This window comes from Uranotaenia lowii, chromosome 3 (genome assembly GCF_029784155.1).
Source record: "Uranotaenia lowii strain MFRU-FL chromosome 3, ASM2978415v1, whole genome shotgun sequence".
NCBI classification, from domain to species: domain Eukaryota; kingdom Metazoa; phylum Arthropoda; class Insecta; order Diptera; family Culicidae; genus Uranotaenia; species Uranotaenia lowii.
In genome coordinates, this window is record NC_073693.1 from 297,104,967 (window position 1) to 297,124,336 (window position 19,370).

A 19,370-nucleotide genomic window follows, 5' to 3' on the forward strand; every position below is an offset into this window, starting at 1 on the left:
AGTTCGAGACAAGTTCAAATGAAGAAAAAATAACACGGGAGGGGAAAATTAACTGGCAAACATCGGACATACATCGGTCAGCATTCTTTTTGTTTTTTTTTTGTTGCTCCGTCAATTGACGTTTCATGTGGTTTCATGTCATCTTCGCTGATTAATTTCTCCAGATCTCGATGTTTAAGGGCTGAACAGCAGCTTCTCTCTGAATTTGGGTTGCCTTCTTTCAGCAAGATAGCTGATTTAAAATTAGAACTAAACAATGTTTCAGCGGTTGTTCAGCAAAAAATGTTTGTTGGGTTACTAGCTGAAAGACGATTCGATATCGACCAATGCAGGGTTGTCGGTTTTATTTCAATTTAGTATACACGTTAAAGAATAAAACCAAGTTTTATTCACGCATGAAGTAACGAAAGGGAGCTATCTAATTTCAATTATTTCGATTGCCAAGAATCGGTTCCGAAGTTTTTGGATTGACAGAAATGAGTTATAATTCATTTGAAGTAAAGTAGAGAATTGGAAATGTACTATCTGGAGAAATAAAGTTGTACCAAGAATCAGTTCCAATCTCTTGTTTCTATCGTGTTCTCGAAATCCAAACACGGTTGCCAAGTGTAAGATTTGTGATTTTCAGAGTAATCTAAGTGATGCAAAGTTGTTTGTTTTTTATTCTGATTATCCGGAAAATTTAGGAACGACAGTAAAATTTTAAATTTCATAAGATGTGGAGTTATAACAAAATTAAAATTTATTTGAGTGACTATACCCTATCTGTTTATCCGCGTATATTATATATAATCCGAGAAACTAAATTGCGTCGATAATCGGTTTCGTTCGTTGGACAACCTGTTATGTGACATGGCTGTGGCGCCGTCGCCGGAAATGAGAATCTTGAAATGATGTAATTATTGTTATATCAGGAGTATCTATTAAAAATTAAATTACCCAGCTGTTCGATAGTGATGTATGGTTCGGGAGATACACGAAATTTAGTAATGCTATAAAGCAGTTACGTGATCTTTGCAAAACCTAACTTAACGAGATTTCTGCCAAACTATAGGGATAAAATATTTGGGTAAATTCATTAGTTACTGATTCGAATGAAGAAAAATTTCTCTGTGGATGGCGATTTTCGGTTCTTTGACTAAAGTCGATACTGATTTGTTTCTGCAATTTGTGCACTTAACTGCATTGCGAACTATGTACTGAATTAAACTGCACACTGCAACGGAAGTATGATCGATCTAATAAGTGTTAAATGTGTGTTTTCCACACGCTGATTACTTGTTAGACTTAGCATAAATAACTGATCATGGCCGTAGGAACGGGGGGGGTTTTGGGGGTTAAACCCCCCCCATGAAGGTCCAAAAATGCCAAGTGATATATTTTTCAACCAACAATAAAATTTAAAATTTCTAATCAAATTTTGATGAACAACTAAAATAATTCTAGAGTAACAATAGTGTAACAATCCCTACACCAAAACCTCGAAATCTCAAGACCAAAATTCTACAACATTTTTTCAAAAAAATTCTCACTTGTTGATAGTCATTGAGTACCAAATATTGAATCCCAAAAAAGTTTGACGTAGCTTACCAGATTATCCGTTTTTTGACCAGATTTTCTCACTCTTCTTGAAAAATCAAATGGAAATATCAATAGAGTCCTAAGAATAATAATAAACAATAAACATAAACGATTTTTGGGAAGCCTTAATTATATATGATTCTGAATCGGCTGATGAATTTAAAATAGTTTTCATGTGTTTTTCTTCTTGATTTTAATGGAATAATGTATGGAATTGAAACTTGCCTGCATATTGGCCGGATTTTTTGAAAATTTTGAAACAGCATGCCCAGGATACTTGCGGAAAATATAAAAGTAAGTACCCAGTTTATTGCTCTTGATTTTCAGTTTGGATAATTATTTGTTTAGTATCCTGCTTCAAAACTTGGTGTTGAATTTTAATCTAAAATGCGATGGATTTTCTACATTCGAAATACATAATTTCGAAATATGAAAAGAATTTGGATCTGAAATTTTCATCCTAGACTTGAATTCCAGAGTTGAAACATAAGAAAGTTTCATGAGTCCAGAATTCAAAAATGTGAAACAATTTCATTATTCACAATTTTATTTAAATTCACAAGTTCAACTACGAAAAAATAATTGAAAAAAAAATCATATTGAAAACCACACATTCAGAATCAAATAAAAGATTTCTGGTTAAAGGTTCTGATACAAGTTTTCCTTTTTTGTTCCAAATTCATTGGATTTCTTATCTGGAATTTGGATTCAGGTTTAGAATTTGGGTTCATAATGCAGAATTCAGACTTGGAACTAAAATCCAAGGTTTTTATTCAGGCTTAGCTCAAATTTAAGTTTTATAATGAATATTAAAATATCAATGTTAAAATTTCATTAAGGATTTAAATAGCATGGATCGCAGTTTCATGACTTTGACTCTTGATTGAAAATAAAAATTTAAAATTCAATCTTAATCAGTTTGGAAACACAAACCTGGCAAAAAATACATAAAAAAAACTGAATTCATTTCAAAGAATTATTTTTTTTTAAATCTAGATTTTAATTTTGAAAACTTTCATTGCAGGATTTAAATTATAGGATATTAAATATTAAATGATAATTTTTGAACTTGTCTTTTATCCTCCGTCAAAAATTAAGCTAGAAATTTTATTTAACTTTATATACATACATTGCAGATTCTTCAAAATCAAAGGTTCTATCTCAAATCTTAAGTTTTAATCGAGTTAACAAGAAAATTAACCTTATTTGAACCGTAAATATAATTTTTCATTTTTATTCCTGAATATATGATACATTTTCACTCATGCTCATGATTTTGAACGCTTTATTTAAAAAAAAAACTTGTTTTACTCACTTACATTAGCAAACTAATTCGTTCGAACCACAAACAAAACCATCTGCTTGTGGTTCGAAAGAATAAGCTTGCTAATGTAAGTGGCTAAAAAAAGTTTTTTTTTTAAATAAAGCGTTCAAAATCCTTTTTTATTGGTTCCATTATTGTCGTTTCTTCACCATTGTGCCACTCGCATATACACACATACACATACACACACATAAATTTTTATACTTGTGTATGCATTGTTCAAGCAAAAATGTTATAAGAAAAAAGTTGTCACCAAAACCCCCCCCATGAGCCGTTTCTTCCTACGGCCCTGTAACTGATAGATGACTGATAAACATCACCCGAAATCTTTTTGCCAATTCTACGAATACTATTCAAATTCCAAGAGAAATGTGCGAGTTTGCATGAGACTTGGGATTTAAAATTAGGTATTAGAAAATCGCAATTTGATTAGGCAAACCGAAAATAACGCTACGAATGGAAACATTTGCGATCTTAGTTAATTGACAAGAAATATATTTCAAGTTGGGTATAGAGGCGAAGGGTAATGTAGGGAATAATGGACTAAATAAAGATAAAGAAAATCACAAAATGTATTTCAATGAACAAACCTATGTCGATTCATGATATTACCCATAATTGCTCAAATGAAAATAAGCGTTTGAACAAAAGAGAAAAACGCTCTCCGCTCTGGTAGAAAAAGAGTGGGAAATATGAAAATATTAACGGCATTCTGTGAACTACTTTTAACTCGCACGGTCGCGTTTTAGTTTGTTGAATCAATTCAACTAGAATTCAAAATGAAATTCACTACAAATGGCTAGTTAGTTAAAGTAGTTTAAGCTATCCTGTAATAAAAGTTTCTTCAATTGGTACCGGGTAAGTTCAATAAGTGAAACTCTCATGAATTGATAAATAAAATTTTCAAATTCAATATTTTTTTCATCACAGAGGCAGCTGACAAAACAGATAGCTACAATTAAAAGTTACAGGAAGTAACCAGCAAAGTGGAAAGCAGTTATACTTAATGGACTCCTTCGTAGCACCGATTCCAGGCTGCTAAAGTGACGGAAAGGATATTGCTCCTATAGACTTGCTGGAGTAGGGTAGAGATTTGAACAATTACCTCGCGTTTCGCAAAATATGGAAATTCTGTAGAACTCATATCACCAGCGGACCCAGGCAACGGTCCAGGGAATTAAACGTGAGTCCTCTTTTTTATGCTCTATTTTGAGGTGCTCGGAAAATTTCTAGATGAAGTTTTCTTCTGAATCACATGCCTATTATTGAGCCCTAACATGCAGAAGAGCCATGCAATGGTTAATGTCTATATTACTTGAAGCAAGCTAGGAAGAATAAGCATAGTTTTAGACTCATGAAATGAATTTGTAAGGTAAATCTAATTAATATGCAAAAGGACGTTTGCGCCAAACATAAAATGCCAAAGGTCGTAAATGCGTGTTTAATCGAAAACCTAAATTTATACTTCAATCAAATACCCTACCCTCTTTCTAATCTATTTTTGCATCATATACCAAATTTTCAGACAATTCTGAGCGGTATTTTAAATATAAGAATTAAAAATAAGTTACAAAACTTCAACTGCGATTTTCTCGAAATACGGTCGGTGGCCCTTACGACCTAATCAAAACAAACTCTAGAAATGACACAATTTAAAAAAAAATTACTAAATGAAATTACTGAAATGAATAAAAATAACAAAAAGTTACAAAAAATTACAAAAAGTGACAAAAAAAAACAAAAAGTAACAAAATTGGAAATGAAAATATATATAGGAACTAAAAAAATTAAAAGGATAATTTCAGTGATGCAAAAATACAAAAAAAAGATACCGCAATGAAAATAAATAAAAACACTACTAAAATAATAAAAATTACTTGTAACAAAACTTACAAAGTTACAAATGTGAAAAATGTGCACATGCATAGCTTCCAGATTTACAAAAAAAAGTAAATTCATATTGGGGCCGTTCAGATAACACGTGAACAGAAAAATGAGATTTTTTACCCCCTACTCTCCATACGTGGACAAGCGTGTACATTTGGGAAACCCCTACCCTCCTCCCCGGATATCCACGTGAACAGATTTGAAATAATTTTTTTTCCTGAATTTAATTTGACGGTTAGAAAACACACTACTTTTGCCTTTTTGTTATTGAAATGGCTCATTTTGAAAAAAAAAGCATTTCCTAATATTTATAAAACACTTTTTTATATTTCTAATTTATCATATTTATCACTTCCCGCATAATTAAAAACAGTTGGGGATATAGTACTAACTATTAACTTAATATATTGGTAGCAGTACCAGTATGAAATATCTTCCAAGTATCATTTCATTATACATGTTCAAAATTTTATTACCTCAATAAATTATGACAGGATCGTATCAGTGACAGTGACAATATGATATATGATTTAGTAAGTATAGTATAATAAGAGAATAAAAATTTGCAACCTTTGAATATTGTCTCTGGACCTTATCCAGGACTCTAACAGTGTACGACAAAGTTTCCTTATATTTTCTTAGCATTAGACATTAAATTAAAAAAAAAACAACATTGACAACATTGTATGAGTTAGACAAGTCGTTATCATTTCACCTCTTGCGGATAATAACTAATATTGTTATTTTAAGATGTAGTTGTGAGCTTATGCATTTTTTCGCTCTTGGGTTCAGCATCTGCTAATTTTCACTTCACTTCGTTAAAATTTGTGTCGGCAACCCCACGCCAGGTTCGGAACTGAAAACTGTGTTCAAAATGGCTCCGAAAAAAAAGAATCACGCTGAGAAAAACACACAGAACGCGAAAAGTAAGTAAAACTATATTATATTATCGATAAAAACTAGTGAGATTAAATAAAACTAATGAAATTACAGAAACAAAGATCTCTGCTGAGCGGAGAGCGGAAAAAAAATCTACTGAAAGGCTGAACAATGCAGATCTGCACAAATAGGTAAGATTGTATAATCCATGTATAATATCAGAAATAAAAAATAAAAATCTCAACATTTAAATTTTTTAATTTTATTTTATTTTTTGTGGGAAAGAATTGGAACTATATTGGTTATGGTACAGGGAAGCTCTTTTTAAAAATATTTTACAATATGCGGAACGTATGATTGAGCGTTATTTTTACTACAAACTACTATAAGCAAACTATATCCATTGAAGTTGATGAAATCTATGATTTTGTATTCCAACGTAGCTAGAACATTCAGGTAGATTGTTTTGCTCGCCAAAAGTGGATGATATTTTAACCGTATCCAATAATGTAGCATGAAATATTTGTTCGAAAAAATCGCTCTTTTTGAATGGTAAACATGCTTAACAGCCCTTTCCCCATATGGTACTTTAACAGATAATCATAATACAGATTGTTAATATGGTCTGTGTTATTGTACATATACTGTTCACTTTACAATAAACGATAACGTTTAGAGACAATATAGAATATTCTCTATATATTGTAATTGATTATGCGGGTTGCTTTCAAGTTACTACTTAAACTAAAATTGGAAAGCTTTGCCTATTTAAGATTTTGATTTAAACATCTCAATATTCACATTTAGAAATATTTTGGGAGTAATGTATGTCCACGTGGACATGGCCCAAACCCCTACCCCCCCTCTCCGTGGACACCCGCGCCCCCTAAGTTGTCCACGTGGTATGTGAACGGCCCCATGTCAGATTTAGATTACAAATTCAGATTTTAGATTCAGTTCACATTCAGATTTCAGATTCAAATTTCAGATTGAGATTTTGGATTCAGATTTTAGACTCAGTATTAAGATTTAAGCTTAAGATTGCAGATTTATATTTCAGATTCACTTTTCAAATTCAGATTAAGATTCCAGATTTAGAATTTCACTTTTAGATTTCAGATCAATTTACGCAATAAATGTAAAATTTTTGAATGGATACCCCTCTTTTCATCGCCGCCTTTCTAATTATCGAGATGTATATAACAGTTTACAAATTTTGCAAACGTCACAGTTTTCGTTTTTGCTTTGTTCGTGTTGTCCGTATTTTGTTTTTCGAAACGAAACGTGGCGTGACAAACTGAAAGGGTTTATAAATATTTTTAAATCTGATGTTGGTTACACAAAATTAAGTGAGAAACTCATTTCAATAGATGACTGATAACTTCATTTGTCAATTTTTATTTTGAATGTTTAAAAAAATTTAATGTTAACCTTATAAATTTGCAAACATGAGTTTCTGTCGTTTGTGATATTTTTTTATATGCCTTTTTTAAACATTCGTCTGGAGCAAAGAGTAAACACAAAAAACAGTCCACGACGAAAAAAGAACAAAACGCAAAGAGTGGTCAAACAAGAAAGAAAAAGCAATTTTCTCCACTTTTCCCTGGCGCTGCTTGTAAAATTACCGAATAATAGAACAGCGAAACGTTTCGACAATCGACGTTCGCATTTCCCCTCGGTAGTAGACAGAGCCAGCTTACGGGCAAAGTTTTTCTTCGCGTTCACGTAGCAAGTGAAATCCCGTTTACGTTCCGTCTCGTGTGTCTGTGTTCCTAGCACAGGGTGAGAATGAAAATGACCGCTCCTCGACTGGTGGCGAGAGCTGGTCGCAGCAGGTTCCTGATCGGGCTTGGCATTCTGGTGCTGATGGCCGGCTTCGTGGCAATCTTCCACAGCTCCCAGCAGCAGCTGGATGAGTTGCGGCAGCTGGGACTCCGTTGCGAACAGCAACAGGAAGCCATTTCCGCTAAGATGCAAGGTGGGTATTTTTTTTTCTCTTCCGGATCTTGTTACAAGTTTAGGTTAATTGTTATTGGAATTTCAGTGGTAGTGGATCAGAAGCTACGCCTGGAGCACACGTTGGCATCCGAGCGGTTGGTCAACGAACAAAGTCAGGCGGAACAGCAACAGAAGACTCAGGACGAAAAGGAGCAGTGCGATAAATCGGTCAAGGAAACCAACATCCGGTACGCTTCGCTGCAGCAACACTACAACCTGATGAAGAGCCAACTGGACGATCTAACCGAGGAATGCTCCAAGAGCAAGAAGAAGCAGCTGGAAGAGATCAACTCGATGCGGCTGAAGGTGACGGAACTGCAGGGCAAAGTGGCGCTGCACCAGAAGGAATCGGCCGATGACGTGGAGCTTCTGAAGGTAGAGTATTCTTTGTTCCAGAATAATGTCATTTGTCAATTTAAATTGTACTTCTAATATACTAAAGATTGAACTTAAATCTTAAATCTGAATTCGGAACCTTAAATTAGAATCTCAAACCTGATACAGAAATGGAAGCTGAATCTAAAATTTTAATTACCAAATTTAAATCTGAAATCTAAATTTATCTAAAATCTGATTCTGATATCTTAAATCTAAAATCTGAATCCAAAAACCTGGAATTTGATCTGAATTTAAAATCTTAAATTTGAATCTGATTCCTCAACTAAAAGATGGCATCTGATTCTGAAATCTCAAACTTGAAATCTTAATCCAAAATGTGTCTTTAAAATAGCTTATCAGTAAAAAAAAATCTTCATCACTACAATTTTCTTAACACAGGCACAAGTGGCCCAGTTGAAACTGGACAAGGAAACGCTGGACATCAACTATCGTCAGAAGCTAATGCTGAAAGAAAAGGCCATCGAAAAGCTGACCGATTACGCCAGAAAGATGGAGAAGGAAAACTCCCAATACATAGCTCTGTGTAAAATCCCCTCGGAAAAATTACCCCGTCACATCGAGATGGGCGAAGTAATGGAAAGCCTGCCGCACGTCATGCCATCGCCCGCCATCCAAGGTCCATCGCGTAACTTTGCCCAGCAAATATCCGTGAGTGAAGATTTGTATAAAATTCCCGTAGTTTTGCGCAACCGTACCTCTACTAACAACAACAACAACTTCAATTTGGTTGGGGCTGCTAACGTACCACCGGTTGCGGATCAGGAAGAGCAGGGTGTCCTGGCTCAACCTTTTGAAACTAACGATATTCCCAAGCACAGGCAGCAGCCGATTAGGATCGTTCCGGTTGACGGAGGAGTTATTAATTCTGTGGAAAATTTTCAGATAATTCCCAAACCTTTGCCCCTGGTATCATCCAATGACGATGCTAAAAAAGCGGCTAGTCCTCCGGCTAGCAATGTTTTACAGGAGCCACAACTGATGAAAACTTCTACATCGGTTTCCGTTGCGGCTGATAAGAAAACATCCGAACGTAGCAACAATATGCAGGTACCGATCGTTGCTGCTCCCACTATGATCCCCCCCACAGGGTCCAAATCCTCCCCAGCAATGTCCAGCAGCAGCACAACTGCCGCCAACAATAACGGTCAAGCGAAGAAACCCGGTACCAAACTAAGAACAAAAGTACTCCCGGTAGGAATTGTGCCATTCCCTGAAAACATGGAAGAACTCATAAGAACCGAAGAAAACAATAGTGAAAACGCAGTCAACAATCGGTATCTTAACGTTGCAGCTTCTCATCAAGTCGGAACTGGTAACGGTGCGGACAAGCAACGTTCCCGCAGCGACAAAGATATCAACTTCATGAACCCGAACGCAGACCTGGACAACGGCGCCAACGAAGTCAATGACAACGATTTCAACCTGGCCGTTGGAGGAGCTGGTGTAGGTCAGTTACAACAGCCTAACAATCTTAAAGACGCCAATAATAACCGGGACAATGGAGGTCCCGACAACCTGAACGCCGCCGAAGAGGATACCAATCTGTACGATCAGAAACTGTTCCCGCAGCATCCGGCAGCACACCAACAGCAACACGGTGATTACAGTGAGTTGCTGCAGCAGCAGCGCGGTGGTGTTGATGGGAAAGGGCTGGAGGGAAATGTTGGTGGTGGTGCGGGGAAGGCCGTTATCGGTGAGAAACTCATAAATGAAATTGTGCGGGACCACGGCAAGGAAGGGGACGCCTACCCGAACGGACTGGAAGAAGATCTCCATCTCGATGGGCAGCAGGAAGCCGAAGAGGAGGGTGATGGTGAGTATTCATTGTAGTTTGTAACAATTTTTCGATTGGATGATTGGAAGAAACAAAAGTTGATGTTTTCTATCCCAACGAGAAGCTTACGATCGAGTATCGTGTTTATGTTCCCACTCGTGATGAACACCCAAAATTATTAATTTTGCTAAGTAAGTTAGGATATTTTCCACCTATCATCAGTGATAGTTTTTATTCATCTCCCTGAAGGTCCGGTTTGGAGCTTACTTATTCCCAAATTCCTACTGACTCCATTCCATGACTACTTTTCAACGCAATACTTCCATGCAATACTTCGCGAGGCACCAGCAGTGATGTCAATTGAATTTATTGTTTTTCAATGCCAAAAGACATACCCCTGTTATACAGCTAATAACTTTTTTGTCTAATTATATACGAAGTTACGGTCTTGGACAAAGTTGTTCAGCGTAAAATTTCTTTTAGAGAACTTATAAATAGACACAAAAACCTTAAGGCTCGGTTCCACCGAAGAAGCAAAAGTAATTTTGATTTTCAGTACAAAATATTCAATTTTCCCGTACACCACTAGAAATTTTACTCATGTAAAAATCATGGATTTTAAACCAGAACGAAGCAAAACTACCCAAAATCGATTCAATCTAATGAGGCGTAAAAATGTTCGACCAGAACACTCTACTTGAAATGCATGCCATGTCGTCAAATAATGACCGATTTCAACCGTTTTTGTTGTGTTGGAATGCAATTTAATAATTTCGTATTTCAACGCAACGAAAATGGTTGAAATCGGTCATCATTTGCCGAAGTGACATGCATTTCATGTTGTATTTCCGTGTGTGTCACAGTTTAATGCAATTTTTGCATTTCATCTGGCAAAGCACAAAGAGTCGCATTGGAGGCCCTCGTCTTCCTATCCGGTTAGGGTCTATATGACCCGAATTGAATCTTCTCGATATGATGTTTCAGGAACGGCTAAAGCTAAGATTCATGAAATTATCAGATTTTTTTTGCTATCCCTCATTTTTTATTTTTTTAATGGGATTACCAGAATCATCCAGCAAAAAAATGGAAATCAGCCTTGGTCAATCAATCAAGGAGTTCATATAAATGAGGGGAGTTTTCTTTTACTTTATTGACGACGGTGGCAGTTCTGATTTAACGGCAATCTAAGATTTCGACCGAAGTAGAATGAAGCTTCCAGGCTCATCTCCATGATCATACTCCCAATTCACGTAACGAGTCGAAATGTATACATGATATTCTAGGTTTAAAAACTTCCTAATTACAATTTCGTTATCTTATTTTAATCGCCGCTGGGATATATTCTTATTTAATTTTTGGCATTTCGGCGAGTTGTGAAAATTCAAGGTAGAATATTTAGAAAGAACATGAAAGTATTATAGGTGGAAAGATCAAAGCTAGAGCGCTTTGGGTAGAAGAAATTGAATAGTTGGTGAAAATGGGTTTCTTCATCGCTTCCTATCAACATTGAAACGGCGAGCGGCAAAGAATCACGCAAGTAGTTCAAAAGCTGTCCACAAAACAAAAGCCCTGCTCACATTTTCACCAACTATTCAATTTCTTCTACCCAAAGCGCTCTAGCTTTGATCTTTCCACCTATAATACTTTCATTTTTTTTTTATTTACAAGTAGCTTTATTAAGGCATTTAACTCATAAAGTTTTTTTTTTGCCGAGTATTCACTTTCACTTTTATGTGGTGTTAGTAAGAGGGGGGCCGTAATCGTCGCGGCTACTCAACTGTTAATTGATTAACTAAGAGGGAGGGAAAGAGGATTGTGTAGGGTCACTCTCGAGAACAGATTTCCGTCTTTGGTCGGTGGTGGCTTCCTGTAGCGTGGTTTCGTAAGCTACCGCAGGTATTGTGTTCCTGGCCAGCCTTCATTCCGGTGTTATCGAACCGGTCGGACGAGAGGTTGTTCTAATAAATAGACGAAAAGAGCATTAGATAGAGTAAAGACAGAGAGGAAGAGGACTAAACGACCAAGTCAGACATTTTAAGATATTTGTATATAGGGTACAAATATTCAAGATCTAAGTTTGCCAAGATGTCTCGAATTGGAACCCCAGGTAGTTTACTTCGGGCCCTAAGGGTATCCAGTAGCCAAGCCCTCGATCGATCAAACCGTTCACACGTCCACACAACATGATCAATGTCGTGGTAGCCATCCCCACAAACACAAACATTGCTTGTAACTAGTTGTACACGAAACAAATGCGCGTCAAGCCGGTAGTGATTATACATGAGCCGAGAAACCACGCGAATGAAATCGCGACTCATGTTGAAATGCTTAAACCATGCCTTCGTCGGAACCTTAGGGATAATCGTATGGAGCCAACGTCCCTTTGTGCCATTATCCCAGCTAGACTGCCAAGCGTTAATCGCTAAAGTGCGAGGTATTGAAAAATATTCATTGTAAGTTATTATCCTCTCAAAAATTTCACCTTGTAACGCGCCCACCTTAGCCAATGAGTCCGCATTCTAATTGCCTTGAATAAGACAATGAGACGGGATCCAAGCTAAGGTAATCCTGTACGAATTTTCGATCAAAGCGCCCAATATCCCTGAAATTTCCAGCAAAAAATGGGAAGAGCGCTTCATCAGTTTCATCGATCGAATCGCCTCAACGGAGCTGAGACTATCCGAATATATGAAATAGTGGTCTACGGGCAGTGTGCGAATGTGTTCCAAGCTACAATAAATTGCGGCTAATTCAGCAACGTAAACGGAGCATGGCTCTCGAAGCTTGAACGAAGCTTCAAAGCGCTCATTGTACACTGCGAAACCAGTCGCGCCGTCGATTCTAGAACCATCAGTAAAGAACATTTTTGTAGGGTCAATTTCACGTACTTTTGATGCAAAGATTGAAGGAATGACGTTGGGTCGGACGTGATCTGGTATTCCACGGATGTCAGCGGTCATGGACAGATCGAATCTTATCAAGGAACTGCTACTCGGGTAAAAGTGACTCGTGTCCGAGTTTAATAAAGAAGGATTTATTTCTAATTGACTAAAAGTATGATAATTGTTTACATATTTTACTAGCGGATGAATATTCATAAGCCTTTCCAAATTTTCTATCACCAAAAGATTCATAGTAACACTTCGAATTAGGAAACGTAGCGATAAATCGAAGAACCGATTTTTCAACGGCATTATTCCCGCCAGTACTTCGAAACACATCGTATGTGTCGACTGCATACAACCCATGGCAATACGCAAACAACGATACTGTATTCGTTCTAGTTTAATCAAGTGGGTATCCGCGGCGGACCCAAAGCAAAAGCTTCCGTATTCTATGACCGACAGTATCGTTGTTTGGTATAACCTGATGAGGTCCTGTGGATGAGCACCCCACCAGGTTCCAGTAATCGTTCGAAGAAAATTGATTCTCTTTTGGCATTTTTGAGTCAAGTACCTAATATGTTTTCCCCAGAGAATTTAGAGTCGAACCAGACACCCAAATATTTAAAACTAAGAGATTGAGTTAGAGTTCTACCCATCATAAGGAGCTCTATTTGAGGAGGGGAATGCTTCCTTGAAAAAACTACTAACTCGGTTTTACTAGGCGAAAACTCGATGCCTAGATTCCTGGCCCAATGTGATAAATTATTTAGAGTTTCTTGTAACGGAGGTTTAATTTGAGTGCCTTTTTTACCTGTGATATGAACAACACAGTCATCCGCAAGCTGTCTTAGCGTACAATTTTGTGCCATACAAGCATCGATTTCTCGGACATAAAAGTTGTATAGCAGGGGGGCTTAAACATGAGCCTTGGGGTAGACCCATGTAACTAATTCGTTCAACTTTGGTTTCTCCATGACTAAAATGCATGATTTTTTCAGACAACAGGTTATAAAGAAAATTATTCAATATTGGTGAAAGTCCGCAAGAGTTAAGATTACTAGATAGCACTTCTATGGATACCGAATCGAATGCCCCTTTGATGTCCAGAAATACTGCCCCCATCTGCTCTTTTTGGGCAAACGCCAATTGAATGTCTGATGAAAGTAATGCTAGACAGTCATTCGTACCCTTTCCTCTACGGAATCCAAATTGTGTACTTGACAAGAGATTGTTTGATTCAACCCATTTATCCAGCCGAAAGAGAATCATTTTTTCGAGTAATTTCCGGAGACACGAGAGCTAATACTTTCATGTTCTTTCTAAATATTCTACCTTGAATTTTCACAACTCGCCGAAATGCCAAAAATTAAATAAGAATAATTACAATTTCATAAGCGCCTTTTCGACTGATCGTTGAAAAGCCCGGCTTATTTGGTCAGCACCTTATTGGCCTATGGGCAGGTTAGAACCTCCACACTCGCCCAATCCGGCTAGCATGCACTTCTTGTCGACGATTTTATTCTATGCCCTTCAATGGTTACACAAAAACAAAGGGATAAATCATCCCAGATTCTCAATTCCAAAAACATGTTCAAATTTAAACTACTTAGCTCTTCCCAAAATCAAAATTTGAATAGGCTTCTCCTCTTTTTTTGTTTCCCATTTCTCTGCACTTTCGAAATTAAATTTTTAGTCCTATTTTGTAATACGGCGAAAAGGGGAGAAATGATTCGTTACTCTCCCGTTTTTATTATTTTCGTAAGCACTCACCTGTCATTAAAATAGATGAATGATTGGAACATTTGAAGAAATTCTATATCTTATATGATTAAAGACATTTTACCAAATGAATAAGTTGAATCTTTGATCCTGGATTAAATCCTTAGATTTATGTTAACCTTGAAACACAGAATATTACCATGCAGAGCCTAACAAAGAGTTTACGTTCGAGTATCATGTTAACATTCTCGCATTCGTGTTGTATCTACACTCAAAACAAATTGAAGTCAATTTTTACCAACAATAACGGATAGTTTTTTTCTGTGAAACATCAAAACAACACTGATGTTCAATGCATAACACTTGTCTTTTTTTACTTCTTTCAATTCAACCTACAGTGAGTGATTACGACGATCCAGCAGCCCTCAAACAGGGTCACGCCGAGCGAAATTAGATGCCGTTTCGCGTTGAAAATTCAAACATTCGAAACGATCCAATGGTCCAAGTGGTGATTTAAGTAGGACAGCTGTAAGCGAGTACTCTGCAGGATACGACTCGAAGGCCAGGGCGGGCATCATTACATCACGTAAGTACCTACCTACATATACTATACCTGTTTGTTTGTAGAGCTACATCAGTCAAGCCGGCGATTCGGGGCCCGGTTATTTTTGCTAAGAAGGAAAACAGATCGGATAATTGGATCGTTAACTTAGGTGTAGAGTAAATGTTAGACGATCATGCCCCCATGTTGTCCTAATTGGGTTGATAGGTTAAGAATCCGTTTGAAAGTGGTAAGCTGCAGATAATTTTGTAAAATTTTGTTATACCTACTACTACGAATGAAAATGGGAAACACTCGACTGGTTATTTTTGGTTCTACAGAAGAAAGGTTAAATTGATAAAACCAAGAAAACTTCCGTACTTTTTACTATAAAGGGATAGTAATACGTGACTTAGACTGGATTACTTTCACACTTATGATAGATTTAAACTGTTATGTTAAGACTCGCGCAATACACATTGTATTGTGGATATGCTATCGTTTCGCCAACTCGATTCTTTTGTTTTCTTTTAAGCTTTCGATTTATTGTGTTGTTATCGCTGCATAATTTATTCTCTTTTGAGAAAATTATTCGTCCCCGTTTAGAGATCTCTTTTTATTACGTTATGAACTTTATAGTTACTTTTACTTTGCAACGAACTAGCTCTAATCTAAGCTCATTTGAAATTTCATATCGTACCTACGTAAACTAGTTTCATACTTTAGTTATGACAAATAACCGTTGTGCTTGCCATAAATGCAAACGAAATTACTCACAGTATGTTGCATTGCCACAACCGACTTACGTTTCGAATAGAAGAAATAAAAAGATCGTCGACTTGTTTAACATTTACCAACTAGATTCACAAGAGCTGAAAAATTCAAGAATCGTAACCGATAATACATTGTATAAAACGCATCTCAACCGATATTATAAAAAAAAACAACCCAGAAGTGATATTGCACAAATTATAGCACACGAAAAAGGAATAAAGTCATATATTGGTATATGTATGTGTATGTTCCCCCTACCTTCGAGCAACATTACAAAAAATAAGAAAGATCTGTTGTGTAGTTTCCATTTCACAGCTACATGCATACGCATTTACAAGGCCGAGGCCGGAGGTGGGGGAAAGACAAACAAATTAAAAACACAAGATCTAATGTTTCGTTTGAGAACCAAGATTAGTTTCCGGAATAAATAAATTTCTTTAATTTTTGATTAAATTTTGACGCGGTTTGCTGTTGATGAAAATAATGAGAACACTCCTTATAGATGTTCGAAGACATTGCTGGACGTATCAAAATATTTGTTTTGTTATTAAAGTTAGTTAAACATATTTTTCCTTACCCAGCATTCACGATGGCTCCAGATAAATGTCTCAGGAGCCACTGCCATACTCCTGAAAAGCTACAAATCCAATGCGACGGAGATTCAATAGCCTACACAAAATTATGGAATGTTCTAGGATTGTCCATTTATACTGTAAGATTTCGAGGAGTATGGTTTTCGAAACAGGAGTGGCTCCTGAGAGATTTCTCTGGAGCCATCGTTTGAGTTAACCTTTTAGATATTTTAACAGCTACCCTGGTCGGTATTTTTGTTGCATGCTAGCTTTTGTCTAGTCTATCATAACAAAATGAATATCAGAAAGGCTTCTCCTTCATTCTAGCTTGAAATATTATCCTTAGGGATGATTCATCTCGAAATATTCGCACATGAGTCAGTTGTATATTTTTATCTTTTTTGTCGATGGGAAACGTTCCCTTGTTGTCCAAACTTAAGTAGGTACCTATAGGTGGAACATTTTTTTCTTTCTCTGGAACTGTTCCCATTATTCAATAAAGTTAAAATCTAATAAATTCAGTCATTTAGCACCAAAATCATTTTTTAAAAAAACTTCGTAAGAAGTACGTTTGTTTTTTTTTTTTTTTTTTCAAAAAAATGTTCAACGGCTGACGAGACTTGAACCTAAAATGTCCGCTCCAGTACAACAGCAAATTTGCCAATTCCATCATAAATGGGCCTACGCAAGCGTACATCCCAAAACAGTATGATGTATACTCAACAGTTTGCGTAGTGTTTGTGTTGACGGAAGGATTGGGTTGATGATTAATACGTCCAAGACGAAGTACATGCTGGCCTGCGGATCCGAGACCGACCGAACCCGCTTGTCCAGTAATAACAAGGTCACGATCGACGGCGACGGGCTGGAGATAGTCGAAGACTTTGTCTATCTCGGCTCACTGGTGACCGCAGACAATGACACCAGCCGTGAGATCCGGAGACGAATTATCAGCGGAAGTCGTGCCTACTATGGACTCCACAAGCAACTGCGGTCGAGAAGATTTAGCCCTCGCACGAAGTGTAACCTGTATATGACGCTCATTAGACCGGTGGTTCTCTACGGGCACGAGACATGGATATTGCTCGAGGAGGACCTGCGTACACTCGGGGCATTCGAGCGACGAGTGTTAAGAACCATCTTTGGCGGCGTACAGGAGAATGGAGTGTAGAGGCGAAGGATGAACCACGAGCTCGCGCGACTCTACGGCGAAACCAGTATCCAGAAGGTGGTGAAAGCTGGCCGGATACGCTGGGCGGGACATGTTGCGAGAATGCCGGACGACTGTCCTGCAAAACAGGTGTTCGCTACGAATCCGGTAGGAACAAGACGAGCGGGGGCGCAACGAGCGAGGTGGTTAGACCAAGTGGAGCGCGATCTGGTGAACGTGGGGTGCCCGAGGAATTGGAGAACGGTTGCCATGGACCGAATGAATTTTAGGAATTATGTTCGTCAAGTTATGTCGCGAGACGGAATACTATGTAAATAAAAAAAATTGTGTTGACGTACGTCATGTAAAGTCATGTATTCGGCATCACACCTGAAAAAGCATCGAATTTCAGGCTTGCTGCTACAGAAAATAGCAGCCTCTTTAGCTATTGACCCATATCCGGTTTTCGGATTGCGATGCTCTTAATTGGCTGCCCAACCCCAACCATACAGGTGTTTCTTATTTGATTATCCAGATGGAAGGTCAACCCCCTCGCTCTCCAAAACTCCAAGCTCTTTTTTTTCCTTTGGGCTATCAACCTTAGCTTTTTGCAACCTGCTGCTTTTCCACCTCTTATCCTGGACTCGCGTCTATCACAGCACAGCACCACTAACGACTCGAGAATCGACCTCTTATCCCTAGAATTCGAGGTTCGTTGCCTTTTTTCCCGTCGTGTGCCGAACGAGAGCAGCTTATCCTAAATTCGCGTCTGTCACAGCACACGCGCGAGACTGAACCCAACTACTTGGGGGATCCCCGACGAAGAAGTCATCCTACACCGACTCGAGAGGATCGCCTGGCATCGAGAACCTCTCTACCCGTGGGTATTCCCTGATCGTGGAATAACGCTTTCTCGACGATATCCACTACGAAGAAGTTATAGTCTTATCCCCGCAGCTTCGATTGTTGGGAACTATAGGGTCGCCCTTCAATGGTAAGTGTTGTGGCCGACACCGTCGCAAAACTGAAGCGGTTATTCGGCGTACGGATTTCGCTTTTCAACAAGCGGTATCAATGCTTCCAAGTAACCAAGCAGCCGGAAGAGGATTACATAACCTACGCCGGACTCGTGAACAAGCGCTGCGAAGACTTTGAGCTGAATCGAATCATTGCCGATCAGTTCAAATCTTTGTATTTCATCTGCGGTCTACGATCTCCGAAGGAATCCAACATCCGGACCAGGTTGCTGTCGGGATTGACTCCGAAGGGGAAGTAGAATGTGCTATGCTGGAACGGAAGCAACCAACGACAGCTTCAATCTGCGCTATCAATAAGAAAATGCCGTCGTATCAGTCCGCTTCTACATCAAAGGAACCGTCAAGCGTTCCCAGGAGTCCTTGCTGGCAGTGTGGGGGAATGCACTGTGTGCGGGACTGTCAATTTTCCAACCACACCTGCAAAGTTTGCAATAAAACGGGCCACAAGGAAGGCTACTGCAACTGCTTTTCGGCGAAGCAATCAGCCGAAAGCAAAAGAAAACCGAAAAGGAAGCAGAAGCCCAATGTCAACGAATGAATTTTTGCTATCAACCGAGAAAGCAGTTCAGCACCAAGAAAATTCCTGAGTGTCATCATTGACGGAGTGATATTACGGTTGCAGTTTGACACAGCATCAGACACCACCGTCCTATCAAAGCGCTCATGGGAGAAATTTGGCTCACCACCGCTGCTTCCAACTGGTACCCAAGCAAAAACCGCTTCTGGAAATTCCCTCAACATCATCGGTCAACTGCAATGTAGCATCACTCTGGGCAACACCACAAAATCTGGATAGTGCTACGTGACGAACCATCAACACCTGAATCTTTTCGGTCTGGACTGGCTCGAA

The 19,370-nt window shown here is 38.1% G+C and overlaps 1 protein-coding gene across 2 annotated transcripts; it reads left to right on the forward strand.

Annotated features, from left to right (window-relative positions):
- The first annotated feature begins 7,078 nt into the window (after window positions 1-7,078).
- Window positions 7,079-16,214, forward strand: LOC129756281 (uncharacterized). Of its 2 annotated transcripts, XM_055753103.1 has the most exons (5): window positions 7,079-7,649; window positions 7,716-8,044; window positions 8,447-8,716; window positions 8,951-9,881; window positions 14,845-16,214. In XM_055753103.1, the coding sequence occupies exons 1-5, from the start codon at window positions 7,460-7,462 to the stop codon at window positions 14,898-14,900; spliced, it is 1,776 nt and encodes a 591-aa protein (XP_055609078.1). In that variant the 5' UTR covers window positions 7,079-7,459; the 3' UTR covers window positions 14,901-16,214. The 2 variants fall into 2 exon arrangements, with proteins under 2 accessions (XP_055609078.1, XP_055609077.1); XM_055753102.1 differs by having other exon boundaries at window positions 8,447-9,881.
- Window positions 16,215-19,370: the final 3,156 nt, after the last annotated feature.

What these genes read in the sequence shown, in the direction of transcription:
- LOC129756281 (XM_055753102.1), top strand. Translation starts at nt 7,460, where the DNA reads ATGAAAATGACCGCTCCTCGACTGGTGGCGAGAGCTGGTCGCAGCAGG. An exon ending in ATGACGTGGAGCTTCTGAAG is followed by an intron (nt 8,045 to 8,446) that starts GTAGAGTATTCT and finishes TTCTTAACACAG; the next exon opens with GCACAAGTGGCCCAGTTGAA. An exon ending in AGCCGAAGAGGAGGGTGATG is followed by an intron (nt 9,882 to 14,844) that starts GTGAGTATTCAT and finishes TTCAACCTACAG; the next exon opens with TGAGTGATTACGACGATCCA.